The sequence below is a fragment of the Chelmon rostratus genome, chromosome 15, assembly GCF_017976325.1.
Source record: "Chelmon rostratus isolate fCheRos1 chromosome 15, fCheRos1.pri, whole genome shotgun sequence".
NCBI lineage: Eukaryota > Metazoa > Chordata > Actinopteri > Chaetodontiformes > Chaetodontidae > Chelmon > Chelmon rostratus.
The window spans coordinates 9997654-10024808 of NC_055672.1; the positions used below are offsets into that span (position 1 = coordinate 9997654).

At 42.5% G+C, this 27155-nt stretch overlaps 1 protein-coding gene across 1 annotated transcript in view; it reads right to left on the reverse strand.

Annotated features, from left to right (window-relative positions):
* Positions 1-1054: 1054 nt before the first annotated feature.
* aqr (aquarius intron-binding spliceosomal factor) overlaps positions 1055-27155 on the reverse strand; it is a 48881-nt gene continuing 22780 nt past the window's right edge. Inside the window, exons 25-36 of the mRNA XM_041953496.1 lie at positions 26795-26904; positions 23186-23321; positions 20439-20648; positions 18027-18164; positions 17857-17928; positions 16757-16944; positions 16438-16609; positions 12984-13154; positions 7332-7417; positions 3457-3631; positions 2018-2128; positions 1055-1523 (exon numbers count right to left, since the gene is read on the reverse strand). Coding sequence (XP_041809430.1) covers positions 1260-1523; positions 2018-2128; positions 3457-3631; positions 7332-7417; positions 12984-13154; positions 16438-16609; positions 16757-16944; positions 17857-17928; positions 18027-18164; positions 20439-20648; positions 23186-23321; positions 26795-26904 — 1833 coding nt within the window. The 3' untranslated portion in view covers positions 1055-1259. The remainder of the gene's footprint in view (positions 1524-2017; positions 2129-3456; positions 3632-7331; positions 7418-12983; positions 13155-16437; positions 16610-16756; positions 16945-17856; positions 17929-18026; positions 18165-20438; positions 20649-23185; positions 23322-26794; positions 26905-27155) is intronic.

Sequence of the window (27155 nt, forward strand, 5' to 3'; positions counted from 1 at the left end):
AATATATTGCAGCAATATTCATTCCTACAGTACAAGTCATGAGATATTTCAGCATCATGTGATACTGTATCTTAGTCTTTGTCTTGTGGGCTCTATGCCAAAACTGTGTAATTCAGTAGGTGCAGCCTCAGCCGACAGAGATTATCTCCCTTATCTAACCTCCCATTCTAATCCTCTCCTCAGCCGACAGAAAGGCATAGCCTACTACTCCAAAATACTCACTCCGACCGAGCGCCTCGCTCGCAGAGATGAAAAAATAGACAATACATGTTTCCACACTCGACTGAATGCAGAAAATGTGTCTCTCTGCATCTATCAACACATGGTTCTCCATCAGGTCTTTCAGACCGGCCGAGGCAAGAGCAGCTGTTCAGCTGACCCGTTCTCTCGGCCTGCCTGAGGTATGATGTAACAGCAACCAACCTCTGGTGCATGATAATGAATGAATTTCCAGTCTGTGTTTTTTGCCTACAGGGCTGTGGACTCTATTAACCTCTTCATTTTAAGTGGGTTTATGTTGAAATTACCAAGGTCTGGGTCTGAACTCGGTTTTTGAATGGCTGCTTTGACGTCAACACAAATTTTAAGCCTGAAATTATTTGCTTGAATTTGGTTGTGAAACCTCAGCCTTGATGCTGCTGATGTGAACTGTTCTGCGGAGCACTGTGCTGTTAGTACTCCACACAAAGTTATGAATGGCAGAGAATTTTAAGGCTTGCTGGTTGACTGACTGTGTACATCCAGAGGGCGAGTTGAAATCCCCCAGCATGCACACTGGCCCTGGGGTGAAGTGACTGACCTACAAATGCAGCTTAGTCGCAGCTTGTGTAGCTGGTATACGCTGAACCAATCAGATTTCAGTTCTGCTCAAAGCACAGGAGAGAAGCACATGAATGGATGGAAGTATCATGACAGAAAGATACAAGGCTTCAACATGTTGACTGTACACATTTGTCTGTCAATGTGTGCATGTGAGAGGGATATAGATTAGAGCCTCTTAAAGAGTATTATGAGCTCTGGTGGGTGCACTCATAGTAAAAGACGTCACAAACAATAAAGGATTTCCTTTTTTTTAATACAAAAGTACTGATGGTTACAAAATCAAATGTTCTAGAAAAATGAATGATACATTATCACTGGGATCTCCTTTCAGTAGAGAACAAATTCAAAATCTCCCCACTAATCTTATAGGGTAAGTCCACTTGGTCCCCTAAATGACTGAGGCCCTGAATTTGACAGCAGTCCCCCATGTGGACATTCTACTGCTCTTGCTCCTCTCCACTGTCCTCTCCGTCACTGTCGCTGTCTCTGCCGGGATGCTCTGGCATCTTAGCGTGCTCCGCTCTGTCTTGATGTTCTTTCCTTTCACTGATGTCCTCTGAGTTTGGCTCCATGTTTGCCTCTCCTCCCGGGGGTTCCTGCTCCATGGGATTCTCTTCCTGCGGTTCCCCAGAGCTAGCTGGCGCCTTCTCGGCCACAGCGTCTGCCTTGGTTTGTGGAGGCAGAGTCAGTTGTTGCTGTTGCTGGTCAGGAGAAAAAAAAGAGAAAGGATTCAAAATGTGGAGGAAGCATATTTCTGCCTTTATTTACATATTATGTTATTAAATGTCAAATTTAGGTGCATTCTACTGGGATGTTGTCTGTTAAAAACACAATCTAAGTTATACAAGAGAGAATATGTGACACTGAATGCAGTGCAAAAATCACCTGAGCTCCACTCTTAATATGCTTGGCTTGTGGCCTGTTAATTCTCTGCATGCAAAACTACAACAATTCTCTTCCATCTGACCTATTTACTGTGCTGCAGTTAAGTTTAAAGGTTGAAAATACCAAAATAGTGACCAGGGAGAGACGGTGAGAGCTTTTAGCATCGTTGTAAATTGTGCATCACAGAGGAGAGTTTGATATTACTATGAGACAGCATCAGTGCTGCAGTGCTAGTTGTCTTGAATGGTACAGTAGTGCATCCCATCTTTGACACTCTTCATTATTGTGTTTGTTAAAGGTTTGTTTTTACCTGTCTGTACTTCTGTGAGGTCTGGATCATGTGCATGTACATATTGTACACCAGGTTGGCCATCTCTGGCATGTTCTTGATGATTTGGTCTGGCTGTCCGGAAGCATCTCGCTGAGGGACGGAAAGAACAACAGTAAAAGAAAGATTGTTTTGAATCCAGAATGTGGTGTGAAAGGAATGACAATGAAGAATTATACCCGTCTTGTATGCAGTCGTGGTGAACTACTGATCTGATGCAAATGTGCGGGGAAATTACAATTCACCTGCCCGCTACCTGTTTGTTATTTGAAAGCAAATTTCTCACTTGCTGCCTCCGGCCATCGCTGCTCACATACCATCAAAAGGAGTGGAGGATGCAGAGTTTGTAATTTGCCAATATTAGCATGCAGACAGAGTCTTACAGCCTAAACTGAGGAGTGAGGCAAGCAGAATATTGAATCTGCTGGGCTGTTACCTCCTAAATACAGGGCTGATGCTCACAGAGGCCCTTTGGGTATCATGTCAAAGTGAATGCGCTGAAGGCTTCAGTACTGTAAAACTTAACTGTGTGTGGTTTTATTGCTGTAAACGTATCCGTAAAAACATCAGGGCATTAACGTGTTTCCCAGTGATTGAGTGTGATTAGACATCAAGCTTTACCGTCTGTCCAGTGCTATCCAACAGTGCTGTGAATGTGGCTATATCCATATGGAGCATTAAGCAGAGGTGTTGTCCTTTATTTTTACAACTGCTTTTGAATCAGGACTGTTAACTAGCCTGTGAAAGTTCTGGTTGAGTGTTGCCAGACAAAAATCTGACTTTTAATCTGCATCTGCGTGCAAGCAGCAGGGGTTTACGGACTCCAGATAGACGGGCTAAGCGGGGGCCGCATGTGTGTGCCCAAACGAGCTGTCCCCCATGGGGATGAACACTCTACAGTCAGAGAAAGTGTCAGAGGCTATGGGGTATTTCAGACAACCCTGTTGCCACACACGCCAGTCAGCGAGACACAGTGACCAGACAACAGTCGTCTCATGCTGGCCTGGCGGGATTTGGGAGAGTGGTTTCGCCTTCTGACCTTTGGGGGTTAATTATAGCCAGGCCCGTGTTTCCCATGCTTGCATGGCCCCCGCAGAATGCTGTTAACAGGCCAGGACCTATGGGTAAAGCTGCAGTAAGACTCGGGACCAGTGAGGACCAAGGGGAATGGAGATGCCACTCGGAATATAGAGGCAGGATTAGACAGAATCAGGGGGCTCTGGCAGCAATGACGTGGAAGGATGTTGGAGGGTGCAACAGTGATATGGAGATGGGCACTGATGTGGAACATTTGGAAAAGTAAGCTCGGTTCTTATCAGCAAATCTGGAGCTTGAGAGCTTCATTAACAGCCAAATTTAATGGAGTAGAAGATAATTGAGCTTTAAGAGACTGGAGTGTGCATGCATGTGTGTGTACGTACAGGCTGTTCCTGGCTGTAATACTCGTGCGGTCTGATGTGCAGCTGCAGAGGTCTGGCGGTGAGCTGGTTGAAGGCAGGGGTCAGCTCGAAGCAGTTTTGGAACAGCGACACCCGGGCAAAGATGTACAAACCCAGTCTGGCTCTCGACATGGCTACCACCAAACGCCTCACATCCCTGTGGAGTGATGGGAAAAAAAAAGTTGAAAATTGGTTTGACACAAGGGGAGAAAAAAAAATCAAAGAGAAGTGGCAGGGGTGGGGGAGGGAAGTGTGAAATAAGAGAAGAGGAGAAGAAATCGTGTGTAGGGGGCAAAAACAAAAACTGAAGTAAAGGGATCAAAGTAGAAGGATCAAGTGAAGATTGTAAAGGAAGGCAGTGTAGTGTGGGAGGAGAGAGGTTTAGTGGAGGATTTAGCAAAGCAGCAATAGGTGAGGGGAAAAATCTAAAAGCTAAGAGAGAGATAAAGGAGTGAAAGGGAAGGGGCAGTGATAAACAAGGCAGACAAAGAGAGGAAGAGGTGGGAGAGTACACGAGAAGGCAGACAAGTTACTTTTTCTTGCCATCCAGTGGAATTAAGAGATTAGAGGCAGAGGAGTCATTTCCCAGAGAATGGAGGAAACCTGCTTGGCTCGGTGTGGTAGCCAAAGTGTTTGTTTACCTGCCCTATTTTAGAGGAATTCCACTCAACGTCTTTATACCCGAGTTAAACAACTAAAAAACATGCTCAACACTGCATCTGAACACACACTAAGCCCAAACTTGAGATACAATGTGTAAAAAAAAAAGAGGATATTTTCATAGTACACAACCACATTACAGTGAAAGTTGTATATATTACACATGGTGGAAGCTCACAGACAGCAGAGACAGGAGAGGAGGCACCCTTCAACCTATTTTAGTGTGCAATAAATCTTCCAATTGTGTGTTTTAGGTGTTCGGATAGGCAACCTAATGGAGCTGTGCAAAATATGACCATTTAGCTGGCCAATAAATCTCTCAGACAAAAGCATTCTGGCTTATAGAATCTACAGAAGAAGGAAGAGCATCTGAGGGGGAAGAAGTGTTTGGCTTACTGATGCAGCTCTGCTTATACTGAAAACAGTGTTTGGTTTTGATGTGCAAGAATTTGGCACATGCCCACGTTTGTATGCATGCACTTCCTAACACATGTTGAAAGGCAGCCAATAAATGTGGAATATGTCCACCTGAGCGCTTCATGAGATTAAGAGGATTAATCCTTGCAATATGCATGATGAGCTCCATGAATATGTAGAAGGAAAAAAAGGCTCAGGGAAACCATTGTGCAGGATTTATGCGATAAAATGACTGCAAACTTCAGGCATGATACAAACTTGAAAGCACAATATTTCCACAGAGACAAAATACAACAGCCTGCAACCAATGAGCATAGAGCTCTAGAGGAGATGAACCAATCATGAAGCATGATAGCCTGTGGACATGGCACTACTGAGAGATGCCCACCTGGGCTGTGCTGTGACATGGCAAGGCAAAGCAGACAAATACTGTTTGTGTGTGTGTGTATGTGTGTGTGTGTGTGTGTGTACTTGTCAGAGCGTGTCTGGATCTGTGCTTTCCTGTCAAAGAGTGTGCTCCTGCATGTGACCATGCCTGTGTGTATCAGCAGGAATGCTTCTCCTGTCAAAGCAAGGGTCAGCTCGTCATATGGTCAGCTGCGTCCCCTGTGGTTGTCACGGCAGCAGATTGCCATGAGGACAGATGCAGGAGGAGGGGAGAATGCAGGAAGAGGAGGAGGAGGATTGTGAGGTAAGACTCAGTGGTATACCTCAGTGATCCCAGTATGGGAAAAAACACAATGGACAGCACAAGAATTTCCCATGAACCACTGGCCTTTCACCCACTCAGCCAACCATTCAGAAGTGTAAGGGAAACCAAGATTTGAATGAATGTTGAGTTAATGCAAAACTATGAAAAATTGGATTAATAAGGCATTCTCTGTTATTTCAGGTGCTCGGTTTTTAAGGGAAAGTCTGCCAATTTTACACATCTCTCCGTTTACAGGTACTACCTTGCAGTTGTATGCCTCCGCCAACCAGGTAAGTTGTAGTTGTAACAGTATTAAGCGTATTTTTTGTTGTGGAAGTTATCACTATATTGACATATATGATTGCAGTAGATAATTTCAAGTGAGAAACATGCTGTCTTCACTCAGAGACTATTTTCCCAAAGGAGTACAGAGGACTGATAGAGAGCTTCATCACATGGTGCAACGACAATCAAATGGAGCTCAATATCAGCAGACCCAATGAGCTTGTGGTGGACTACAGTGCTGCAAATAATCTCCCCTTCTGCTAACTCTGCGAGTTATTTTGATGAATAACGGCCAGAAAAGAGTTTTGAAAGAATATTATGATGTCATAATGAGGCTAGCAGCTCATAGCTACATTAGCCTCTACTAGCATAACACACCGCCGACCTGTTGGTGACTGAGTTGCATTGTGGGTAGTGTGGGCACCAGGTTTTGGCAAGAAAGAAGAATCCATAGAATAAAAAGAAAATATTTCTTGTTTTGCTGCACCAATTTTGTCAATACAGTCATAGCAAAAAAACCTGATTGAAGCACTAGGTTTAGGGCCTTTCAGTTCAATGCTTTGCTAAACGTGATAATCCAGATAGAAACCCCAGTAATACTGCACTTGGTAGCACATTGCTATGGGGACAACCCTTCCATCCTGAATGGGCTGGTGTGGAAGGTGGTGTGCAATATCCAGTGTAAGACAAGATCAAACGAGTGATATCGAGCGGCGAGCAGGCGCTGCCAGCAAGATAAACTAGCACTTCCTGTGGCCCGCTGCACTTCTCATTCCCAGATACATCAGTTCATTGCTTTATCGGTAAGATGAGGAAAGAACAAAATAGAGTTTTTTAGCATTTACTCTGCCAAGTAAAAATGACCACGCTCAAGGGTGGGGGCATGTATTTAGCTCCAAAAGCAATGACTTATTATTATCACTGGGGTTCCAATTTGAAGACTGTCCAATGTGAGGGTGGGTGAATGCGCTGGCAGTACAGCTGTGATAAAGCTGCGAGCAGTGCAATTCCAACAGCAGCTACTGTACATCGCGGCCAGGGGCCAGCACTGCAAGCTTAAATACTGTAGAAGAGCTCGGCCTCAATTGTCTGGTATTAAAACATGCAGCGTATTAAGCGTGAAGAGCTCATCAGGATCTCACGGCAGCCGAGGAGTGAAAGGCCATTTCGCTACAAATCAATTCAGTGAAATGAGGAAGGAGGCGGCAGTGAGGAGGAGAGGGAGCAGAGAGATAAGGAGATGGAGCTGAGGACTGAGAAGAGAGGCCAGGAAGGATAGTTGAGCAGATAGCAATGGGACTTGGATTGAAAAGACATAAAACCTACCGCCGCAGTTTGGTTAACCATCATCACGCCTCTTAATGACTGTTATATGGTATGCCTTTGATCAGAACATAGCTCTTTGTTTAACAAGTCTCAACCCAATCATCAGAGCACAATGGCTTCTCTTAACCAGGACAAAAAGTATAGGCAGCTCTGCAGACTCCTGTCCTGAAGCACCCTTTATCCTCCCTGCCTCAAATTAAGCTCATACATACTTGAAGGCAGCCACAGTGTTACTGTCGTCATTTCCTTGAGCAAACTTCATTCAGTAGTTACACATGACAAAATGAGAAAGCCTCCCAAGAGCAGCTGTCTCAAGAGAGTTAAGTGCCTACATTTTTTTGCTGTGTTGTTTCCCTGGAGGATGTGCGTCTAAGGTTTAGATCATATTACACAAGTATTTGTGTAGAAGAATAGCTGCTGAAGGTGTCCATTTTGAGCGAGGCAAGCTTTTCTGCTTGGTGTGCGTTGAAGTAATTACCTCAGGTGTCCCACGGCTTTGGTGCGGACCAGTGAGAGGATGATGTAGTCATTCTGCTGACCCTGGAATCTGTCCACTGTCGTCACCTGCACAGACACAGAAACACATTCAGCATTGAACAGGAAAACCCAACAAACATACACAGAAATATCAAAGATATGCTAACTAAGCTATGGCAGTCGATGTATTCTGCAAAGTAAATGAGTGTGTGCATTTAAGGTAGGTGGAGGGATTTAGTGGAAATGTTTAGAAACATGAGCGTGTCTGCTTTCCGTCTTAAATTCTTTTTCTTTCTTTTTTCATTCTTTTTTTGGGGGGAGGGAGATGAATGATGGTGCCTGTTTTCTTGTTATTACTGTTATCGCTGTGGGCCACATGGGCAGCCAGCGGGGCTAATACGGCTTAGAGGGCATTTGCTGCCACTAGCCTCTTACCTGGGCCCCTGAGACTCGGGGCCAAGGTACTGGGGCCTCGCTGCTCGACTGGATCAGAGATTATTTCACAGAGACGGAGAATGGAGGAGAGTGACTCTCTGGGATTTTTTTTTTTTTTTTCAAAGCAAAAGGAAAACTCGTGTCAGCCAATTTGCTTTTATACCCTGCTAATCCTGTCTTGCTGAGAAGCGTACTCAGTCCTGTACATGGAAGAACAGAGCCGTGTTTTGACACCTTACATAATAAAGACAACATACTGCACTTACACTTGGAACTTGATACAAAGTGAGGAAATTGATGGGATGCAACCCTGTAAAAACTAAACAGCGCTAGCTGGAGTGGTCTGCATATTGGGATGCTCCCACAGCCCACATGCTATCAGAATCTGTGCACAACCCATGACCGTGTTGCAGAGCGTGTTGAGTATGGTCTCAAAGAGATTTGAGTCACAACACAGACACAGACAAAAGACATCCCAGTTTTTCATTCCCAAGAGTACATTGCCTGGACGTCCTTTCCCTCTTTAATAGAGTTGCCAAGGAGGCGCTACTTTGGGCGACCCTTGTACCAGATGGTGAAGTCCCATTCATTTTTCCTACAGACAATTTTATGTAATTCACTTGACCTCACAGTTTGAGTATTTGCACAGATTGGATTTGTATAAAATCGCCCTGGTGGATTCATCAAAACAAAAGATGAACAAAGGTGTTCGTTGTCTGATAAAAAACCCAAAAGGTACAAGCCTGTGTACATAAAACCTTCGGGGGTGAAGTTAACTACAGCTCGCAGTGTGCATTTCAGCGAGAAATAACAATCACTGATCTTAAAGTTTTGTCTCACCAATTTTGGATAAATGAGTAACTATGGTGCAGTGATTTGTTCACACATAAACAAGACTGCATGTAAACAGAGGTTACATTATAAAAAAAACATCACAAGTTCTCCTCATTTGCTATTGAACAAAAAATACCACTATGCAAAGAAATCCAACGCCCAGCAAAAAGAGGCTGCTTTTTCTCTTTAGATCCATTCTCTACAGTGGATCAATAGGACATCAGCTACCATCAAGAAACCACACATAACCAGGACTACAGCAGCCAGCCTATGAACCAGCCATGCTAAATAAATCATCCAGTGGTCGTGGTTACCTTCTGTTAGCTAATGCAACTTTCAGTAATCCTCGAACACCCTTTGCCAAACCCCTCCAAAATCCTTTTGAGTAACAGAAAGAGTATGTGTGAATGTGTAAAAGAGTGAGCGTAGACCATTATTTATTTTTGTCTCCCTGTTGCTATGTAGAACAGGTGCAGCACCTGAGGCAACAATATGTCGGCCTCGCAATAGCATGGAGGCGTCGTGGGCTCTGTTTTCAAGTCAAATAGTCATGGTATGCACACACACGCAAGTTCACATAAATGCGGCAAACACACTCCAGCACACCCTTTGTTGTTGTTTTCAGCCCAAACAGTGCAACTTGCTCAGCAGAGAAGGAGTGCTTAAGACAGTCAGTTATTCTTAGCACACAGACAGTGACAATGAAGCCCAGATAGAGAATCTCCCCAAGGCGTAGCATTTTGCATGGTGTTTAGTTATTTATGAGAAATCTTCCAGGGAGTGAGTTACAGAGGTCATGTCATTGTGGCACATGCATGTCTGTGGATACAAGGAAGCACACAAACACACACACAATATGCTGTGAGCTGCATTTGTGCACACACACACACAGTTTGTTGCTAATGGAGGCTATTTGACTGAGAATCATTTTCTTCCATCTTGCCCTTCTTCTTCTCCTCACTGTCATGAAGATAATGACACATCGACTTTCATCTGATGGTCAAACGTGGATCTCTCCTCTCTTTCTGTCTTTGTTAGTCACTCTGTCCATCCTGTTATGTCTTATTCACGGCAATTAAACTCTGGAATGTGCTGAAGTCAGACTGCGGGATTATTCTGTTTTCCACAAGAGACTCTCTGGGATGACAGCGTTAACAATGGAATGTCTCATTTCCTGTGCCTTCATAGCTACGTGTCTCAGGCTTTCATAGCTGACTAAAAAAAGGCATGAGCTGACATATCACATGTCAACATATCTGGCTACAAGATATCTTGATTCTGGTCACACAGCAAGACTTGCCTTTCTGTTGATAAAGAGGCTCCTGGAAATTCACAGGAGGGAATGTGTGTCTTCAAAGAGGTGCAGAAGAAGCTTAAACAGTCATGACTTTCCCTTTCTCAGTCATCTCTCTGACCTGGATGAATTAATATTATCCCAGGGTTTAAAATACAGCACCAACAGAAGGCGAAGTCAAACGGACTAAAATTTACATGTAAATTAAAAAACAAACATCATTAAAGATACATAAGTGCATAACTGCATGCATATGTATACCAACTCCTGTGTTTGAGATTCAGTAGACAGCTTAAACTGATGTGTTTATGTGTAATGTGCTTATTTTGACTGTGACTGGTGCTAACTGGCCCTCCTCTCCTTTTCTGTCTAATTAAAGTAATCACAGTAAAATGGGCTGACTGTTGACATCTGCTTGGTTTTAGCCATTGTGACATATTGTCAGACACACTGTGGACCCAGTGCTCAGCGTCATGACCTTTCAGCTGCTCAGCATTTTCCCACAAGAGCCCCTCTTTCTTTTTCATCTCTCTCCCTCTCTTCCTATCTTTCTTCTCAGCAAATCTAACAGCCTGTCACCCCAGTCACTTCATCACTGGGCATGCATACTGACTAAAGCCACGACCACAATGAGTGACGCTTTATGTCTCCACATAGCGGGACATTTAACATGACCAAGCACAATTTCTGGCATGCTGTCAGAGCACGACATATACTTGACGACAAAGCAAGAAGGTAGTCTTGCACAGCAAAAAATGTGTACACAACAACACACCAACATGGCAGGCAGTAGAATGCACAATGCACATAAAGACATAAGATAGATTCACCTCCTGTCTGCTTGTTAAGACAATAAACAGCACCAAGCGGAAATTAGTGTTCGTGCATTCATGTTAAAAGATAAGTATGGTGATAATCTATATTTTTCTAATTGTCAGCAAGTCCCATGAAAAGACCAAAACCAACAATAAAATGGTCCACCAACCAGTCAGATACAGCTTATTTATATGTAAATAGTCCAGCAAATGCAAAAATTACTCTTGTTTGAGTAACATTTGCTAATTATCGTGTCTGTTTTACGAAAGTATTTAGCCTTTTGTTTGACAGATCTTCTTTAAAAATCCACGTTTGGCCTGTTTTTAAAGATTCGCATGTGACCTCAGGTTAGGAAACTGGAAAGTACCAGGAGACAGACTAATGTATTGTTGGTTTTGATATTCTCAATATATTTGTTGAGAATAATAAAACAATAGAATAACACCAGCATTATCTTTCTATATATGAAGAAACTGAACATACTTGTATTGCTTGTGTTCACTCTCCGCTTACATATGGACATATTTTACTGAAATTTAATAGGCCAGTATGGAAAAGCACCTTGCTTACTACACAAACAACTGAAAATATATGCAACATGTTTGAACAACACAGGATAATTGGTGGCATGCTGACCCTCTGCCACTACGGAACAATGACAGGTGATGTGCCATTTTCACTCCAATGTTGCAACTTCTTCTGGCATGCCTAAATAGTCTGTGACGTTGTAAAGTGTGTGAAAAGCCTAAAGAACGGAAACCAGAGAAAGGTGAGAGAATCTGAGTTGGGAAAAGAGCAGAGAGACAGAAAAGCATAACCTGAGGCTAGCGGGTAAAAGCATTTAGCGGTACAAACAGAAAATGGATAGGAAACTGTGCCAACTGGGTGCTGACTTAACACAGTGTAAAGGAAGGAAAAAGAGGAACGAGACAACAGGAGTTGGGGGCAAATACTGTACTTGAAGAACACAATCCAACAGTATCCTTCAGGGATGAACACAGCACTGAGTTTACACCCACACATTTAAATCCTTAAATCCTGACACACACCTCAGTGAGTTTGATTTACAGAGGTATGGGTGGTATGTAGACTGTTGGGGACAGAGGGCACAAAGTGTCCCGCTCTATTTGGGTCTTATGACCTGCAGCAGCTTTGATGGTATCATGATCTGATGGAGCGGAACAATGAAGGCCAGGGTGACAAAATGAAAATACTGTTTTGCTTTGCCTACAACAGTTGGAGACACTGTATGTCACACTGCAAGGATAAGGACGGTTGGGAAAGCTCCCAGTTAAAATGCACAAACCTGCTTAAACTGCACAGGGAGAGAGAGAAGACTGTGTGTGGTAATGGGAGGCAGATGCAGCAAAAGCCTTGTGAGAATTCAGAGATGTGAATCTCTCTCTCTGTGTGTAACAGAGAATAGAGGGATGGCGCATTGACTGAGGGTGTGAAGAAACTGTGTTCATGTGTATGTTATGTGTGTCAAGTATGTTCCTACTCAAACTAGTCAGAGTCCTACACATATATAGGAGGTGAAAACATGTCTGTTGGGACTGCGGATTCCTTCCTGACACAGAGAGAAAAAAATGTGTCATCAAGAGATGTTAGGAGTGTGTACAGTTCCTGTATGTGGAATCGGGTGTGTTTCAGTGTTAGAGTGCTCCATGAAATGTGTTAATGTCAACACTTCATGAATACACTTTACCTAGCTTGATAACAGAGACTGAATTGCCATTTTGTTTCACTGTATTTGAAATGCTGAAAAAACTAGAGATGGTTGTTGGTGATTCAGAAAAACACCTGTTTGGAACATTCCACAGATAAACAGGTTGATTGGTAACAGGTGAAAGTATCACGATTGGGTATTAAAGGAGCATTTTGAAAGGCTTAGCCATTCACAAGCAAGGATGGAGAGAGGTTCACCAGTTTGTGAACACATAATTGTATAAACGATGTTACTACTGAGCTCAGGAACAATCTGTAAAACTGCTGTCACTAATCACAGTTCGTTTGCAAACTGCCTTCTTTTTTATTTATGTCTTACACAGTGTCACAACTTTTGTTGTTTACAACTGAGGTTGTAAAAGAGCAGTCAAAGATGTACTGTAACGCTGTGGAAAAAAAAGATGTGTGCTGATGCATTAGCACATTTCAGCTTGCAAACTCACATCCACACTTTGGGAAGGTTTTTTCTTGCTTTATAAAAATAATACTAAAATCACTGGTTGCAACTGTGTGTACTGTGGCTGACTGGTGCATTTATGTCCTTACCTTGTTAGGTTGACCAAAAAAGGAGTTGCCAGCACAACGCTGGTTGATGACATCTCTGATCAGGTGTTTTTGTCCATTATAGGTGGTGAGGATGCTGATGCGGTCAGCAGGGTACCCCAACAGACGCATGTACATGTACAAAGCCACTGCATACTCTGCCTCTGCCAGGTTCTTCACAGGAAGAGAGAGAAAAGGATTAGGATTAGGGCAAGATTACTATACTTTAAATATACAATTTTGTACACAAGTAGGGAGAGAAGGTAAAAACTGATGTTTGGGAAACTGACCTCAAAAAAACCTATTGTCTATCAATATGGGAATTTAGTAGTGAATGAAAGCACTAAGATGGATTACCCAAATACACATGTATCTGTTCCTATCTGCACACCCAGGGCTGTCTGCTGTGTCTGACACCTTGCTCTTCTCATTCTCTTGTACTTTAACATCTTGCTTTAGCCCTTTCTCATCTGTCAAGTGTTTAACTTTTCAGCCAGATAAAAGCCCACTCAGTCACGCATGAGTAGCCATCTGATTTGGGTCGGAATTAATTGCCTCAGACGAAGCTCAACGCAACTACTAGCCAGGCCGGGACAAAATGTCCCAATCTAGGATCCCCTACAGGAGGGAGCATGGCATATTTCTACAGTGGCCGTGATATTCATAAAGTGGGGAATAGCTGATTGTTTGCTGATTTTTACAAGTGTGGCAAAACTCTGCATCATCAAAACCTTCATTACTCAGTCTGATGGCAGATTGCTATAATATTGCACCAAGATCGCCACATTTACATTTAAACTAGGAAAGACAAGATTTTCTCAAAATAGTTGCTGCTAATCATTTTCAGACTGTATACAAATACCACTGTTACAGAAGTGCATGCCTGCACGCACGCACGCACGCACACTCACACACACACACACAGAAAAAAGTATCACTGCCTCCATATATTTGTATAGTATATATAAACACACCCATTTGCTATAATTGTTGATCTCGCTTCTCCAATTCCATATGTCCAAGCCCCCCAGGACAACATCATAAGAGCTTGTCCTCCAGATGTGACTAAATGTAAAGGCCAACATTGTATGCATCATTCACCCACTTTACAATCAACAAATTCCTCAGCATGAACATGTGCATCCTGGCTCCAAGGCTACACTCTGCCCTTCAAATGTGACCAAAAAAAGAAAAAACGGAAAGGAAAAAAGCCAACATTATGCATTATTCATCCGGTTTCAATTAAGCCTGGACTGCAGCCTCACATCTTTGATAATAATTTATGCAGCTTCATCAACAGCTCCTGATCCAGCTGCACTGGAGTCAACACATCAAACAGAGTGACAGTCTTTGTTCTTCTTCCCTTGTTACCTGTCTCCAAATGGCACATATTCATAACTTTAATGACACCAGGTTTGTACTGGTAGAAGGGGAATATTTAAGTCTGGTGGTGAATGTATGAGATATGAACTGATGTTTTTTAAGGGTAGTTACTCAAAATCATCTACAAAATGTTGAAAATCACAGTCACATAATGTTTCAACATTATCTACCGAGTTCATTCTGTTATAAGGAACTAGCTACATCATGTTATGGACATAAAAGGCCCACGCCCGCAAACACACGCAAACACACACGCACGCACACACACACACACACACACACACACAGCATTATCTAAGTAGTCATGTGGCTGGCATTTCCAGCCTACCTCATGTGCATATTTAACATAAATGTGACCTAATGCCATTACACTGAAAGGCCCAGTGGAGCTTGAGCCAGTGACCAGAGGCCCCCACATGAGACTGAGAAGATGGAGGGATGAAACAGGGACAGAAACAGAGACTAGACAGAAGGTTAGAGAGGCTCACACATTGTGTTGTAGATACAAACACATAAGAGGTAGTAAGAGGTATAAATCTTGACTACCTGTGAGTGGAGCCCACAATGCTTTTTGCGTTTATGCAATTTAAAATGTAGCTTGTGAAGCAGAAAAGTCTAGACTAACAAGCCCAGTGGCTGAGAAAAGCCATTTTCTGACAACAGAAGATGTGGATTTAGATAAGCATCTTCCTCTTTATGAGCCATTTGACAACTTGGGAAGTACAATCAACGGGCCGAGACTCAATATAGAAAGTGCTTTAACAAATGAGGCAAAGCAGAGGAAACAGACCTTTGGACTGTGGTGTGTTTGTGTAAGTGCGAAGCAGAGCTGTGGCAGTGTTTGTTCAGCTGTGACAGGCATTCAGCATGCACTGGATACAATTGCTTCTCTAGTGTCCAATTTATCCGTTCTGGTTCCTGGGAAAGTCTTTGTGTGTGTGTGTGTGTGTGTGCGTGTGTGTGCGTGTCAGACATAGTGAATGTTACTGGCAATCCCCTTGAGAAGCCTGAAAACGGCAACAGGCAAATGGAGTTGAGGTTCATGTGACCTGGTGCCTCATGAAGCGCACATGGTCTGGATTTTGGTCTGGATGTAAGAACAATAAGTAGCTTCAGGGACATGAGCATGCACAGTGTTGAATGCTGCAGTGACATTCATGAAGCACTGCGATATGTTCATTGGCCATTCAGCTTATACATAAATCACTGTCTCAACTGATGTTTTTACTGATTGGTACCTATTGTAATGATCACGAAAACTGACTTTTACCTGAAATCAAGTGCGGCTGGCTTTTTGATGATTTCTCTGTTGTGTCCTTGTAATTGTTGTGTTTACTATAAAATTTATCTCAAACAACTATTCTGGTAATAGTTTCCTTCCTCTACTAAAAGAACATAAAACCAATAAATAATCCAGTTAAATTAACTGGTTAACATGTTATATTTCCAAAGCAGCAGCAAATGTGGCTTTCATACTAGATGGTTTTGTTGTTTTATTTGACAGTAACATTTGGGCTCCTGTGCTGGTGTGGTGCCAAAGTAAACACTTTTTTTTTCTCTGCACTCCCCTATCAACCCTGCCCCGCACCCCCCACCCACACACAGTCTTGAGTGTCTCAGCAATGTCATGATGAAACACAATCTGGCTCCTGGTGTGAAGGACAAACCCACTGGTCTGTGCTGGGCAGCCAGTGTTAGCTGCAGACTAAGCAGGGTTATGAATATATCATATGGACTGGTAGCAAACCATTACAATTTAAAAATGAATGAAGTGCTGTACAACAACCATTTCAGAGGAAATGGAAGCTGGAGAGGAATACTGTTATCTGTTCTGGTGGAACTAAGTGTGCATGAGTGTGTATCTGTGTAAATGAGTGTATAAATTGTGCTTGGAAACTGCCACACAGTGTTCCAACATTGAGCTCGTACCTGTGCTACACATATGCTGAATACAGTAAATCTCCAAATGGAAGTAATGGGTATGGGTCTGTGTTGGTTCATGCTGTAGGCAGCAGGGTATTTACAGTTGAAAACAGGTCTGTATTTGTGTACTGTGGTGTGTACTACTACTGACCTGGTAGAAGTAAGGGTTAGGCTCAGATTCTCCCACCCCATTGAAGTCCTCCACATTAATTAGCTGGAAGTCAAAGGTCAGGCCAGGGTTGGGCACCTGGAACTCAGGCAGTTGCTGGACATGAGGCAGGTTTCCAAGGTGTTTGTAGCGCCAGTTGTACAGGTTACACAAGCTGTGGGACAGGAAGAAGTCACACTGTTGTTACGTCCTTTTATGTGAGGAGACAGTGGCAGTCATTAAGACACCATGTCATGTCATATCATGTATGACAGTTGGTCAAAAACTGACTCTAGCTTTATGCTCTGCCGAGGTGACCAACCTTGCACGTGCACGGCCCTGTGCATCCAGGTCTATGGTGGGCACGCCCAGGCGCACAAAGCGGGTGAACAGAGACTGCTCCATGTTGGAGTACTTCTGGAAGGCCATGTTCTTGATAACAGGGGGCAACTGGTGGTGGTCTCCTATCATGATCCAACGCTTCAGCCTGCTGTAGCCATCCTCTGGGTTCTGCAGAGACCAAAGCAAAAATAATTGCTCAGCGTGTCTGTTATGGAGAACACTGAAATTAAGTAAAGGGGTCCATTCTAGACTCAGTAAAATATTGTCTTTTCCATTTTCCACAGTGTAAGTCCAACACTTCATTAGGTTTTCCAACAGCTGTAAACAATGTTGTATGAATTAAAATATAACCTGTACAGTCTAACCTCTGTCCACATGTGTAATCCCTGTGGACTACAACTTCTCCATGTTGTCCAACTTTATTCAATTTTGTGTCATCTAAAGACATAATAATATTATATAGCATACATGAAATCAAATCTTAAGCAGAGAATAACATTTAAGTCCAGGTGCGTAGTGAAGCATGAAGGGCCAGTACAGTTTTTACTCATGTGTACGTCACGCTGCCAGATTTAGTTAATTAGATATGGTTTATTTGGAGCTTGACCTCAGACAAATCTGATGTACCAACCATTGCAAGTCACAATCTGATTTAATCACTGAAATTACTGATACGGGTTGTATGGCAGGATAATGAGCGGGAAGGGGAAGAGGAGGAATAAACATTTTCACTGTGACGGATACCGAACGCTCTGACTGTGGCTCACTAGAAAAGAGAGATAAGAGATAAGATCTGGCGAGGTTTGTAGATGGGCTGATGTGCTTAATGATCTCATCTGTAAACAGACATTAGCACTATCTCGCACAATTAGGCACAACTACCAAAGACAAGCACCATTACTGTGTTTGGAGCCCATCAGTCAGACCTTAACAGAGAGAAAGACAGAGCCCTGAGCTAAGGATTAACTTGAGGTCAAAACTTAGGCCTGGCGGTGAGTTTTCAGGCAAGGTATGGCTGTAATTTTTCAACAATCAAGATTAACAACAACAAGTTTTAAGACTTAGTCAGGACAGAGTTACCTGTAACAGGAGGGGGATGAAGGTCTCAATCTCCAGAATCTGAGCAGCTTCTTCCATCAGGATGTTGTCATACTGATAAAGAGAATGAACAATTTAAACCAAGTTCTTAAAGACAGGTAAATACAAGCTTAACCATGGTTGCTTTATTTAAGTCAAGTGAGAGGAGTAACCTTAAATCCCAGCTCCACCAGGTCATGGCGTTTGAGTGCAGCATGTGTACAGGTCATAGCAATGATTTTGGCTTCTTTCACTAGCAGATACTTTGAGCGGTCCAGTCCACTCCTCAGCAGCTCGAACGCCCTAAACTCCTTCCAGGGTAGACAAGAGACGGCAGAGGTTCAGCAGAAATGTTTTATGTACAAAATAGGACGAGGAACTCAAATATTAAAAAGATCAGGAAAACGGCAACCCCCCACAGGCAATTAAATACAACTTATATAATGACCTCTGGAAATAATGTGTATTCATGTATTTCTGCATAAAGCTAAGTTTTGCTTTCATGTTTTATACATGGGGTTATGAGGGGAAACTTAAATGACATACTGGCAAAATGATGGATGATTTACTGTCAAAGATGATGGATAAGATGCTTATCTAGGGTGAAATAAACACATCTCTAAAAGAAAAGTAATTAGAATTCAATTAGAATTCAGTAATTAGAAACACAACTAATACATCGTTGTGTTTACCCACATTTCAAAATGTAATGTTAAAAAAACTTTTAACCCTGTGATCGCTCCAACTGTCTCCACTTTTGATTCCCTGGAAATGTCCAATCACTCCAAAATACAGTCAGTCTTGACAGTCTTGTCAAAGTCAAAAGATGATTAAGTGATTGGCATCCTACCCGCCTTTAAAATAAACATATTATTATCCTCTTTCCCCATGATGCAGTGACACACAGGACAGCCAGCCACAGAGCTGCTCTGCAGAGAGCTCTGCTGTTCAATAACTGCAGCTTGGAGAGCACAGATTTTCTTAGATGGCTTATGGGGAATGGAAAATTTAGCAGCCAGTCTTTAAACAAAATACTAATCAGTTCACTTCAGAATGCCGATATCATGGCACTATGAAAAGCACGCTGTAGGGAGGGGCAAAGGGGATATATGGGTAAACAGGCTTGCTATTTCAAGTTGCCACACTAGCTGTGTAGCGGTAGGAAAGGGAGAGAGGGAAGGAAGAGGGGAGAAGTAGACTCGGACAGCGCTGAGTATAAATATTTGATGTGTTACTATTTTAACATTAATATTAAACCGATCAAAACATGCAATATTGATGAGATCTATTTTTAACCCCCATGGCTCCAGAGCGGTTGAAGGGTGAAATCAAGACGGTACGGATTCACAGTCACTGAGAAGAGATGGAAGCGAAGAAAAAACAGAAAGAAGTAAACAGCGGTAAAGATGTGGTGGGACTGCAGAGGAGGAAACGGGAGATGTCTATACAGGAGGAACCCAGGAGGCACACTGTGTATCTGTCTGTCTAGCAATAAATTCTCAGGATATTCCTATGACAGCTTATTCCAAACTGCTTTTACATTTGAAAAGGCAGACAGATCAGCCAATTCAGCAGTATGTTGCTTTGTCTACCCAGCACACCACAGACAGCAATACCTCTTAATGGGTGTACAGATTTCACTGCAGCATGGGTGAGGCTGAGGGAGGAGGGAGAGGTGCTGTGATGCAGTGATACAGAGGCCAGCCAGATAAATCAAGGTCACCACACATGTTGGGATATTACCTCCGGCCAATAACTTCTTTATTGCTTTTCTGAGACCTTCTTGGTATTCCCATAAATCTGAAATGTTATTGTTACCCCTATAGAAATACTCGATGAGCTGAGGAGGAATGATAACACATTCAGGTGTGTGTGTGTGTGTGTGTGTGTGTGTTTGTGAGTGCAAAAGAGCGTGAAAAAGAGTGACAGAGAGAGTAAAAAAGATAAGTAGTAATAGCCTTCATCACTTGTACTGCTCATCTTTTCAAAAAGGGTCAGCAATTCTATCTACAAATAAACAGTTTATGTACTGTTAAGCAACTTATGAGACAGGTGATGACTAAAACTGAGAGAGATGCAAAAGTGGCAGAAGAGCTCCTTCTAAACGGACACATCCACAAAGACAGGGACAGAGTCTGACCAATCACTGTTAATCTACAACAATGTGTCACTGAGGTGGCCAGGAAGGCACAGTTAGTTGTGCACGGGAGATTGTGCAACACCTGGACACTCAGCTGGTCTACCATCAAATACAGCTGATGTACCCTGTGTGTGTGTTTGGGGGTGTGTGTGTGTGAGAAAGAGAGAGAGACAGTAAAATAAGGGAAAAGGCTATATATGTTTACCTCAGATAAGCTGGAGATGGTGTGTGTGATGTGTGCTTCTGTACATGTACATTTGTTCCTGTATGAATTTTAATGTTAAGTACATTGAATTTAACTATGATGACATGTGGTCTATAAATAAAATTGCCTTGCCTTACTGTACTCAAGTAACCTCCTTACATCCCACTGTGTGCTGCTCAGCAGTGAGCAAACTAGTACACTGTGTGTGTGTGTGTGTGTGTGTGTGTGTGTCGTTCTTACCTCCAGCTGGGTGAATATTTTCTTGATGTGGCGGTAGCAGCCCTCTGCGATGTCCATGTCCTCTTCATATGACCGGCCCTTGAACACAGGCTGGGGGGCGTTGGAGAAGTACTTGTGGAAGGGAAAGTGTGCAGCCACAGCCTGCGCCTCCACTTTCTTGCCCTGTTTAGGCCTGACTTTACTCATGTACTCTTCCCAGCGAGATATCACCTGCAGTGGGGCAAGAGAGAGCAGACAGTCAGTCCTCTGAATGTTAAGCGGCTGAGCCCGGTCATGATAGATTCCATTAAGTGTATACGGAAGAATCTCACACATCCTTGTGGATTGTATGAATTTGGATTATATGTGTTGATGCCTATCTAGGATTGATGCTGGATGAGTGCGCAGTGGGTTTTCTGCAAGGCTCTGCACAGCCTAAATGGTGTATGCTGTACTTTCTCTATAATAATTGGCCATAGCAAAAAAAAAAAAAGCCAAAAAATATTCCACAAAAATGAGAACAGATAGACTCACTTGTATAAAGGTACCCCTGCTGAGCACCTAATAAACCAGCTTCAACCAAACAGCAGGGTAGCCTAGTTCTAAAAATACTGCAAACCTGTGAAAAACAACTTTAAGGGTAGCATTAATGAATCTGCTAGAGTACTCAGCTTAATTGTGTGTTAAATATCTGTCTGTATGGACTATTAAGACCCCCATCGAAACCTTCCTCTACATGTGCACGATTATCAGTGATCAATGACAGAATAGTCTGCTTATGGTCAGAGATTGGCCACACTAAGAACTTCCTGACATTTAGAACTTCAAATGTCAAAGCACGACACTGCTGGCAATTCTTCAGAGCTAAAATAACTCAAGAACTCAGTTCAAAAGAAGCAATCTCTGTGCAACATTAAATAAAGAAGGTGTGCAATATAGTGTATGTGTGTGTTTCTGTGTGGGTGAGTGAGACAACTGACAGACTTCTGGCAAGGTGCAAAAATGGCAGTGTGAACATCATCAGACATGAACTGTGGCACTAGAGCTCGGATAACGGCCATGGTATACAAGTCTTAGCTATGGCTTTGACTTACCAGACAACTATCTGCTACAGGATATAGTTATGACCACCATTAAAAACTATGTCAGTGGCATCTTTACACTGTTTTTATATGTCTCACATTACTGTTGTGATGTGATGTGATACTTAAGTGACAGAAGAGGAAAAGGTTGGATATAAACTTGAGCTTCCCTATAACACACTGAAGATAGACAGCTACATCCTGCAGTTCGTTATGTTACAAATGTCTATTTTAGAAACCTTCTAGCGAAGCATGAGAGTGCAAGTAAGTAATTGTCTGCAGTGGCATTTCTCCTGCAGCCTGAGAGGACAGTGATAATTAGGTGACAGGAATAAACAGTAAAGGTTGAGACTGATTCAAGGTATTTGCAGTCTAGGCAAAAAGAGCCGTGAGTCTAGGGTATGGAAACTTTAATACTGCCTGGATTTGACTGGCATGAATATGTCTGAGGAACAGAGCAGACAGAAATCCATTCTAATTAATTCGGCAAACCTGGATACCCTTAACATTATCTCTCTCTCTGCAAGTCAATATTAATATCCAAACGCAGGAGGATGAAAAATAAGAAGAAGAAGAAGAAGAAACACGCGGGATAACAATAAGTGACTCGGGGCGTAGCTGCAGGCATAGCTCCTGCAGCTATTTCATAGCTGTAGGAGCCAGTGACTCGGGACGTTGCCCCGTGTCCCTAATTATCAGCAGGTGGGGCAGAAGTTACACAGGCACACACACACACACACACATTCAGACACATATATACCATACACATCTCCATGTAGGAGCTGGTTGGGCTGCTTGTGTAGTTCAAGCAGACACACACACACAAACAGACGAAGACACACACACAGGTAAACAGTGAGAGAGGTGCAGAGGTACTTATCAGGAGGTGGGGCAGAAGTTACACACGCACACACACACACACACACACATTCAGACACACATATACCAGACACATCTCCATGTAGGAGCTGGTTGGGCTGCTTGTGTAGTTCAAGCAGACACACACACACAAACAGACGAAGACACACACATACGCAGTCACACACAATGACAGATACACAAACACACACACACACACACAGACAAATGCATAATGAAAACCCCATCCCCCCGCCCCCTTGTTAACGCCGTTAGCTCTATTAGCTCTGTTAGCACAGTTAGCTCTGTTAGCGTTAGCACCGTTAGCTCTATTCGCACCGTTAGCTGTTAGCTCCGTTAGTGTTAGCTCTGTTAGCTCCGTTAGCATTAGCTCCATTCGTGTTTATTGATTCAGTTCATTAATTCATGTTAACAGAGACATGAAGCAGAGGAGAAAGCCACAGAAACACAGCTGGGACCAGTTCATTAATCAGGGACTGACTACCTGATATCTGCTGTTTTCTCAAATTGCAGCCTTTTTCAATTGTCCGCTGCTTCGCCATAGTTTCTCCTAGAGACTTCATTCAAACTTTAAAACGTAGATAATTTTGTCGGCTTAAAGACACCCCGTGTCCCTTTCAAAATTTCCCAGAGGGAATTTTCTAGTTACTCTATTTTCTTCTGATTATCGCCACCAACTGCCGCTCTCACTTTACATGACAATGTGGTAGGCAGTCCTGCTACCCAAATCACGTGACTTTTTGAGGTACTAGATTGATATTATGCAGTGGATACCAGCCAACTCTAATACACATCAACTGATCTTACCTGGTAGAGGTAGAAGTGTCCAGCAGTCTCACAGGTGTAAGAAACATCTCCCGGTACATCCAAGCTCTCTTGTAACCTCCCCACCTCTCTGAGGAGCTCCAGTCTTCTGGCGAGGACATAGTTTACCCTGCCATATCTGGAGACAGACACAGTATAGTTAGTTGACAAGTTTACCTTTTTGTATAGGGAGTTAAAATTATCTCAAACAACTGTCAAGTATGATGACACAATGACAGAATGATAGAGTATGCTGATTTGAGGAACAAGATTTCACCCAGATCTGTCATGCAAGTTAACACGGATGCAGATAGAGATAGCGGTCTCAAAAAGGCATTGAATCTATTAACGCTGTTACTCTATTCTTCCTGTGCTTCAATATTAAACCTCACTTCAAAACAACTGGTGCCGTGACCCAGGTTCATTTGCCCACATGCTGCTATGGTAACCCTGACAGAGACCTTAAACAAACGAATGCAAAAAATACAATGGAAAAAATTACATTTCTGTTTGTTTCATATGTTATCATATATCAGGTCTGCAGAAACAGCTGATAAGTCATGTGAGTTAAATGTTTTCTACATCAGAACTTATTTTAAAAAAGGTGTTTTCATCTCTTATTCGCAAACGCAGAAACCAAAACCAAAACACCTCATGCAAACATAAAAACTTTTTTTTTTTTTTGCAAAATTGAAGAAGTTTTGCACATCTTTCCATTCACATCAACCTTTTCTGACGTGATACTTCAAATTGTGCACAAAAATCTGTTGATGGAAACACGACTGGTGCAGGTGAAACATTTCTTCTCATTGCAGATTCAACCTCTGATTTGAATCCCACTGCAGCATCAAGTTGTTAAATGTCCATGAATGGACAAACGGAACACAGTTAATCATGATTTGATGATCACTGAGTTGATTGTCAGTAATTGTGGGTGTAATTACTGCTGTTTTTGTGCCCTTGACTGAGCAGGTGACAAAAAGCCTGGTCGTCAGTACAGTACAGTAATTAACATCGTAAACTATACTGTAAACATGACCCAACGGAGTACAGAGGTTTAAAGAGGGCAATGGCTGTCCTTGACCGTACACAAGGTTCCATCATGCATCCTACTGTGCAGCTAAACAATACTGCTTAAAAGCAATTATCAGGTGGCAATGAGACAAGCAGCACGTACAGGAAGACAGGAAGTGTGTTTGTGTGTGTGTGTGTGTGTGTGTGTGTGTGTGTGTGTGGGGGGGGGTAATACTAGAGGTGAACTCTATTTTTAGACCCTCTGTAAAGATCCTCAGTCAGCAGATGACTCAAAGACAATCACAGTGCTCTGCCTGTTTGGCCTGAATAAAATGAAATGAAAACCGGGAGTGGCCTTGCTTCCCATGCTGACAGACCTGTAAAGCACTCAGCTGCTGAGAAAGAAAAAATCTGAACAGATACACAGGTGTGAAAATCAGCATTTATCGAAAATATTGTGATACAAAAATAAAAATAAATCTAATATATATATATATAAACATTACACACAACTGCAGCCACTGTGCTTGAACCTGAACAAGGATGCTGCTTTCTCAACAAAGATTACTTTTCACCTCGAACCTATTGTACACATATAGACAACTTAATATATTACTTGGAAATTTCAGAAGATCCCTCATATACCACAATGAACTTGCACTCTCAAAATCTCATTAAAAAAAGCACAAAATTCATCATGAAATACAGGGAGGCATTGTTAATTGATGGTGCTGTAGCTTCCCCTTTGTTAGGCATTCGAAGGAGCACTGCCTTCCACTTTGTCATCTCGTATACAGTGTTAATTAAAACTTGCTGGCTCTCTTCTCTTGCTGGTGTCAGTGGGGTGGAGGGAGTGTGGAGTCTGCATGTTGTTAGGAGGCAGGCAGGAACATATTAAATGCTGCTGGCTAAAGCTCTTTCTTTTATGTCTGTGTTGCTGCATAATTTAAGAATGTAACAGACTGCTTCCATGTGCAGACCCCAGTTTCCATACACCGCTATTCATACTATAGTCACACACAGAACAGTAGTCATACACAGAGTACTGCAAAAGAGCGACATGCATCACCCCTCCCTTTCTCCTCTGGAAGGGTTGCTAAGAGCTATAGGGTGCAATTTGCTCAGTGCCACAGATGGATAAGGTGGTAATTAACAATGTGGGATATAAGGAAACTATAAATAGTAACAGCATGAAAACTTAATATTCAATAACACTGAGTTATTTATATTCAGGCTAAAAAGCTTTCCTAGCCCAAAAAAAGAAGGTTGTGACTGATTCATCTTAACGGTGTTAAGTATAGCTGCAGTCGTGTAGAACTGTAAATGTTTCGGGTATCACGAGATAATCTCTCTTTCTTAAGTCTGTCATGAGTGCTGAAAGTGTGCCGTTCTCTTTTCCCATCTCACTATGTCTCAGTAGCAAGAACTGAGTCACTATGCTTCAAGGCATCTCACACAGACACAGACACACACACACACACACACACACAAATCCTGGCGTTTACACAAAAACATGGGTGAAAGAGCTGGGAACTACTGGGGCTTCCTTAACAAGACTCTAGTGGTTCCTGTCTGAGGCAAATTTGTTCTGTGCCCTGCCACCAGTGCTATACAGTATGAAGACGAGCAGCACTGTGTGTTTTATGTGTCCATTAGTATGTAGACAAAGAAAGTTCTAAAACTTTAACACTACTTTTAGTTTTGCTAGTAGTGTATTTGTTCATGTAATTATTTATTTATTATTTTATGTATTCATTTCATTATTAGGCATATTGTTGTAAATTAATTATTCACTAAAAGGCCTAATGTGTTTGGATTACACTACAATAGCTACTTCTCTGTTCAACTTCATCAAAGGTTCCAAACATTTTCTTTCACATTTAAATTATTTGTATATTACATGTAATACTGTAGAATAAGTTTTCTTTTTATTGGTCAGCCATAACTGTAATTGGACTTATATGTAACAGACGTTTATGATCAAGACATATAACATTATTCCAAACAGCACTTCAGGAGATTAGTATATGGAATAATGTTGCTTCTTAAAATTTTTTTCATCCAAATATCCATAAAGGCTCCTCCTCTTGTTGGAAATGATCCACAAAGTGGCTACTGCGATTGGGTACGAGTTCAGTTTTTGTGGGGCAGAGCAGTGATGAGAGGGTTAATCAGTCAGGAATTGCCTCTGAGTGCAGGGCTGCAGGGAGAGATCCCTTTCACTGGCCGAAAGGCCTGAGAGGCCAACGATGCCTAATGAAGATGAACCAGGTCCGTGGCCCGGCATATGGGAGTATCGAGTAGCCCTGTCACTGTGTTGACTTATACTAACTATGTATGTGGACAGCTGGGCTGCTTCTTTTTACGCATGTGTGCATGTGTGTGTGTGTGTGTGTGTGTGTGTGTGTGTGTGTGATGTCTGCTTTGATCAAATTGCAGCATATATGCACTATAACTCTGTAACCATTCGTTGAATGCACTTCCACACATGCATGTGTGAATTCATGTTGTCTCAATTTTCACACGCACATTCCTGTTTGTTTAGGTGCATCTTTCAGTGTGTGTGTTCTCTCTCCACCTGTTCCCCGCCGTCCTCACCTGCTGAAGTCTTTCTCAGTCTCCAGCTCCTCTTCTCCGTGGCCCAGACGCAGGAGGTGACGCTCGTCGATGTCTAGGGCCATGATCTTTTCAAACAGCTGGTTCAGAGCCTAGTGTGGAATGAATCATGGTGACAAAGTAAACAGGATCAGATGTGGGAGTCTTGTTTTCAATCTCTATGAATGTGTTCTTGATACAGTGCTGTTGATGTGTAATATCTAAGGTATTTCGCGTACTATAAAGCAAGGGTCTATTCCGGTATAAGGAATATAAATTCAAGGGAAAACTATTGTTCGACTATAAGATTTTTCATCATTATATACAGCTATGTTTTTGTGGCCAAGGTTCCTTTTGGCAAGCA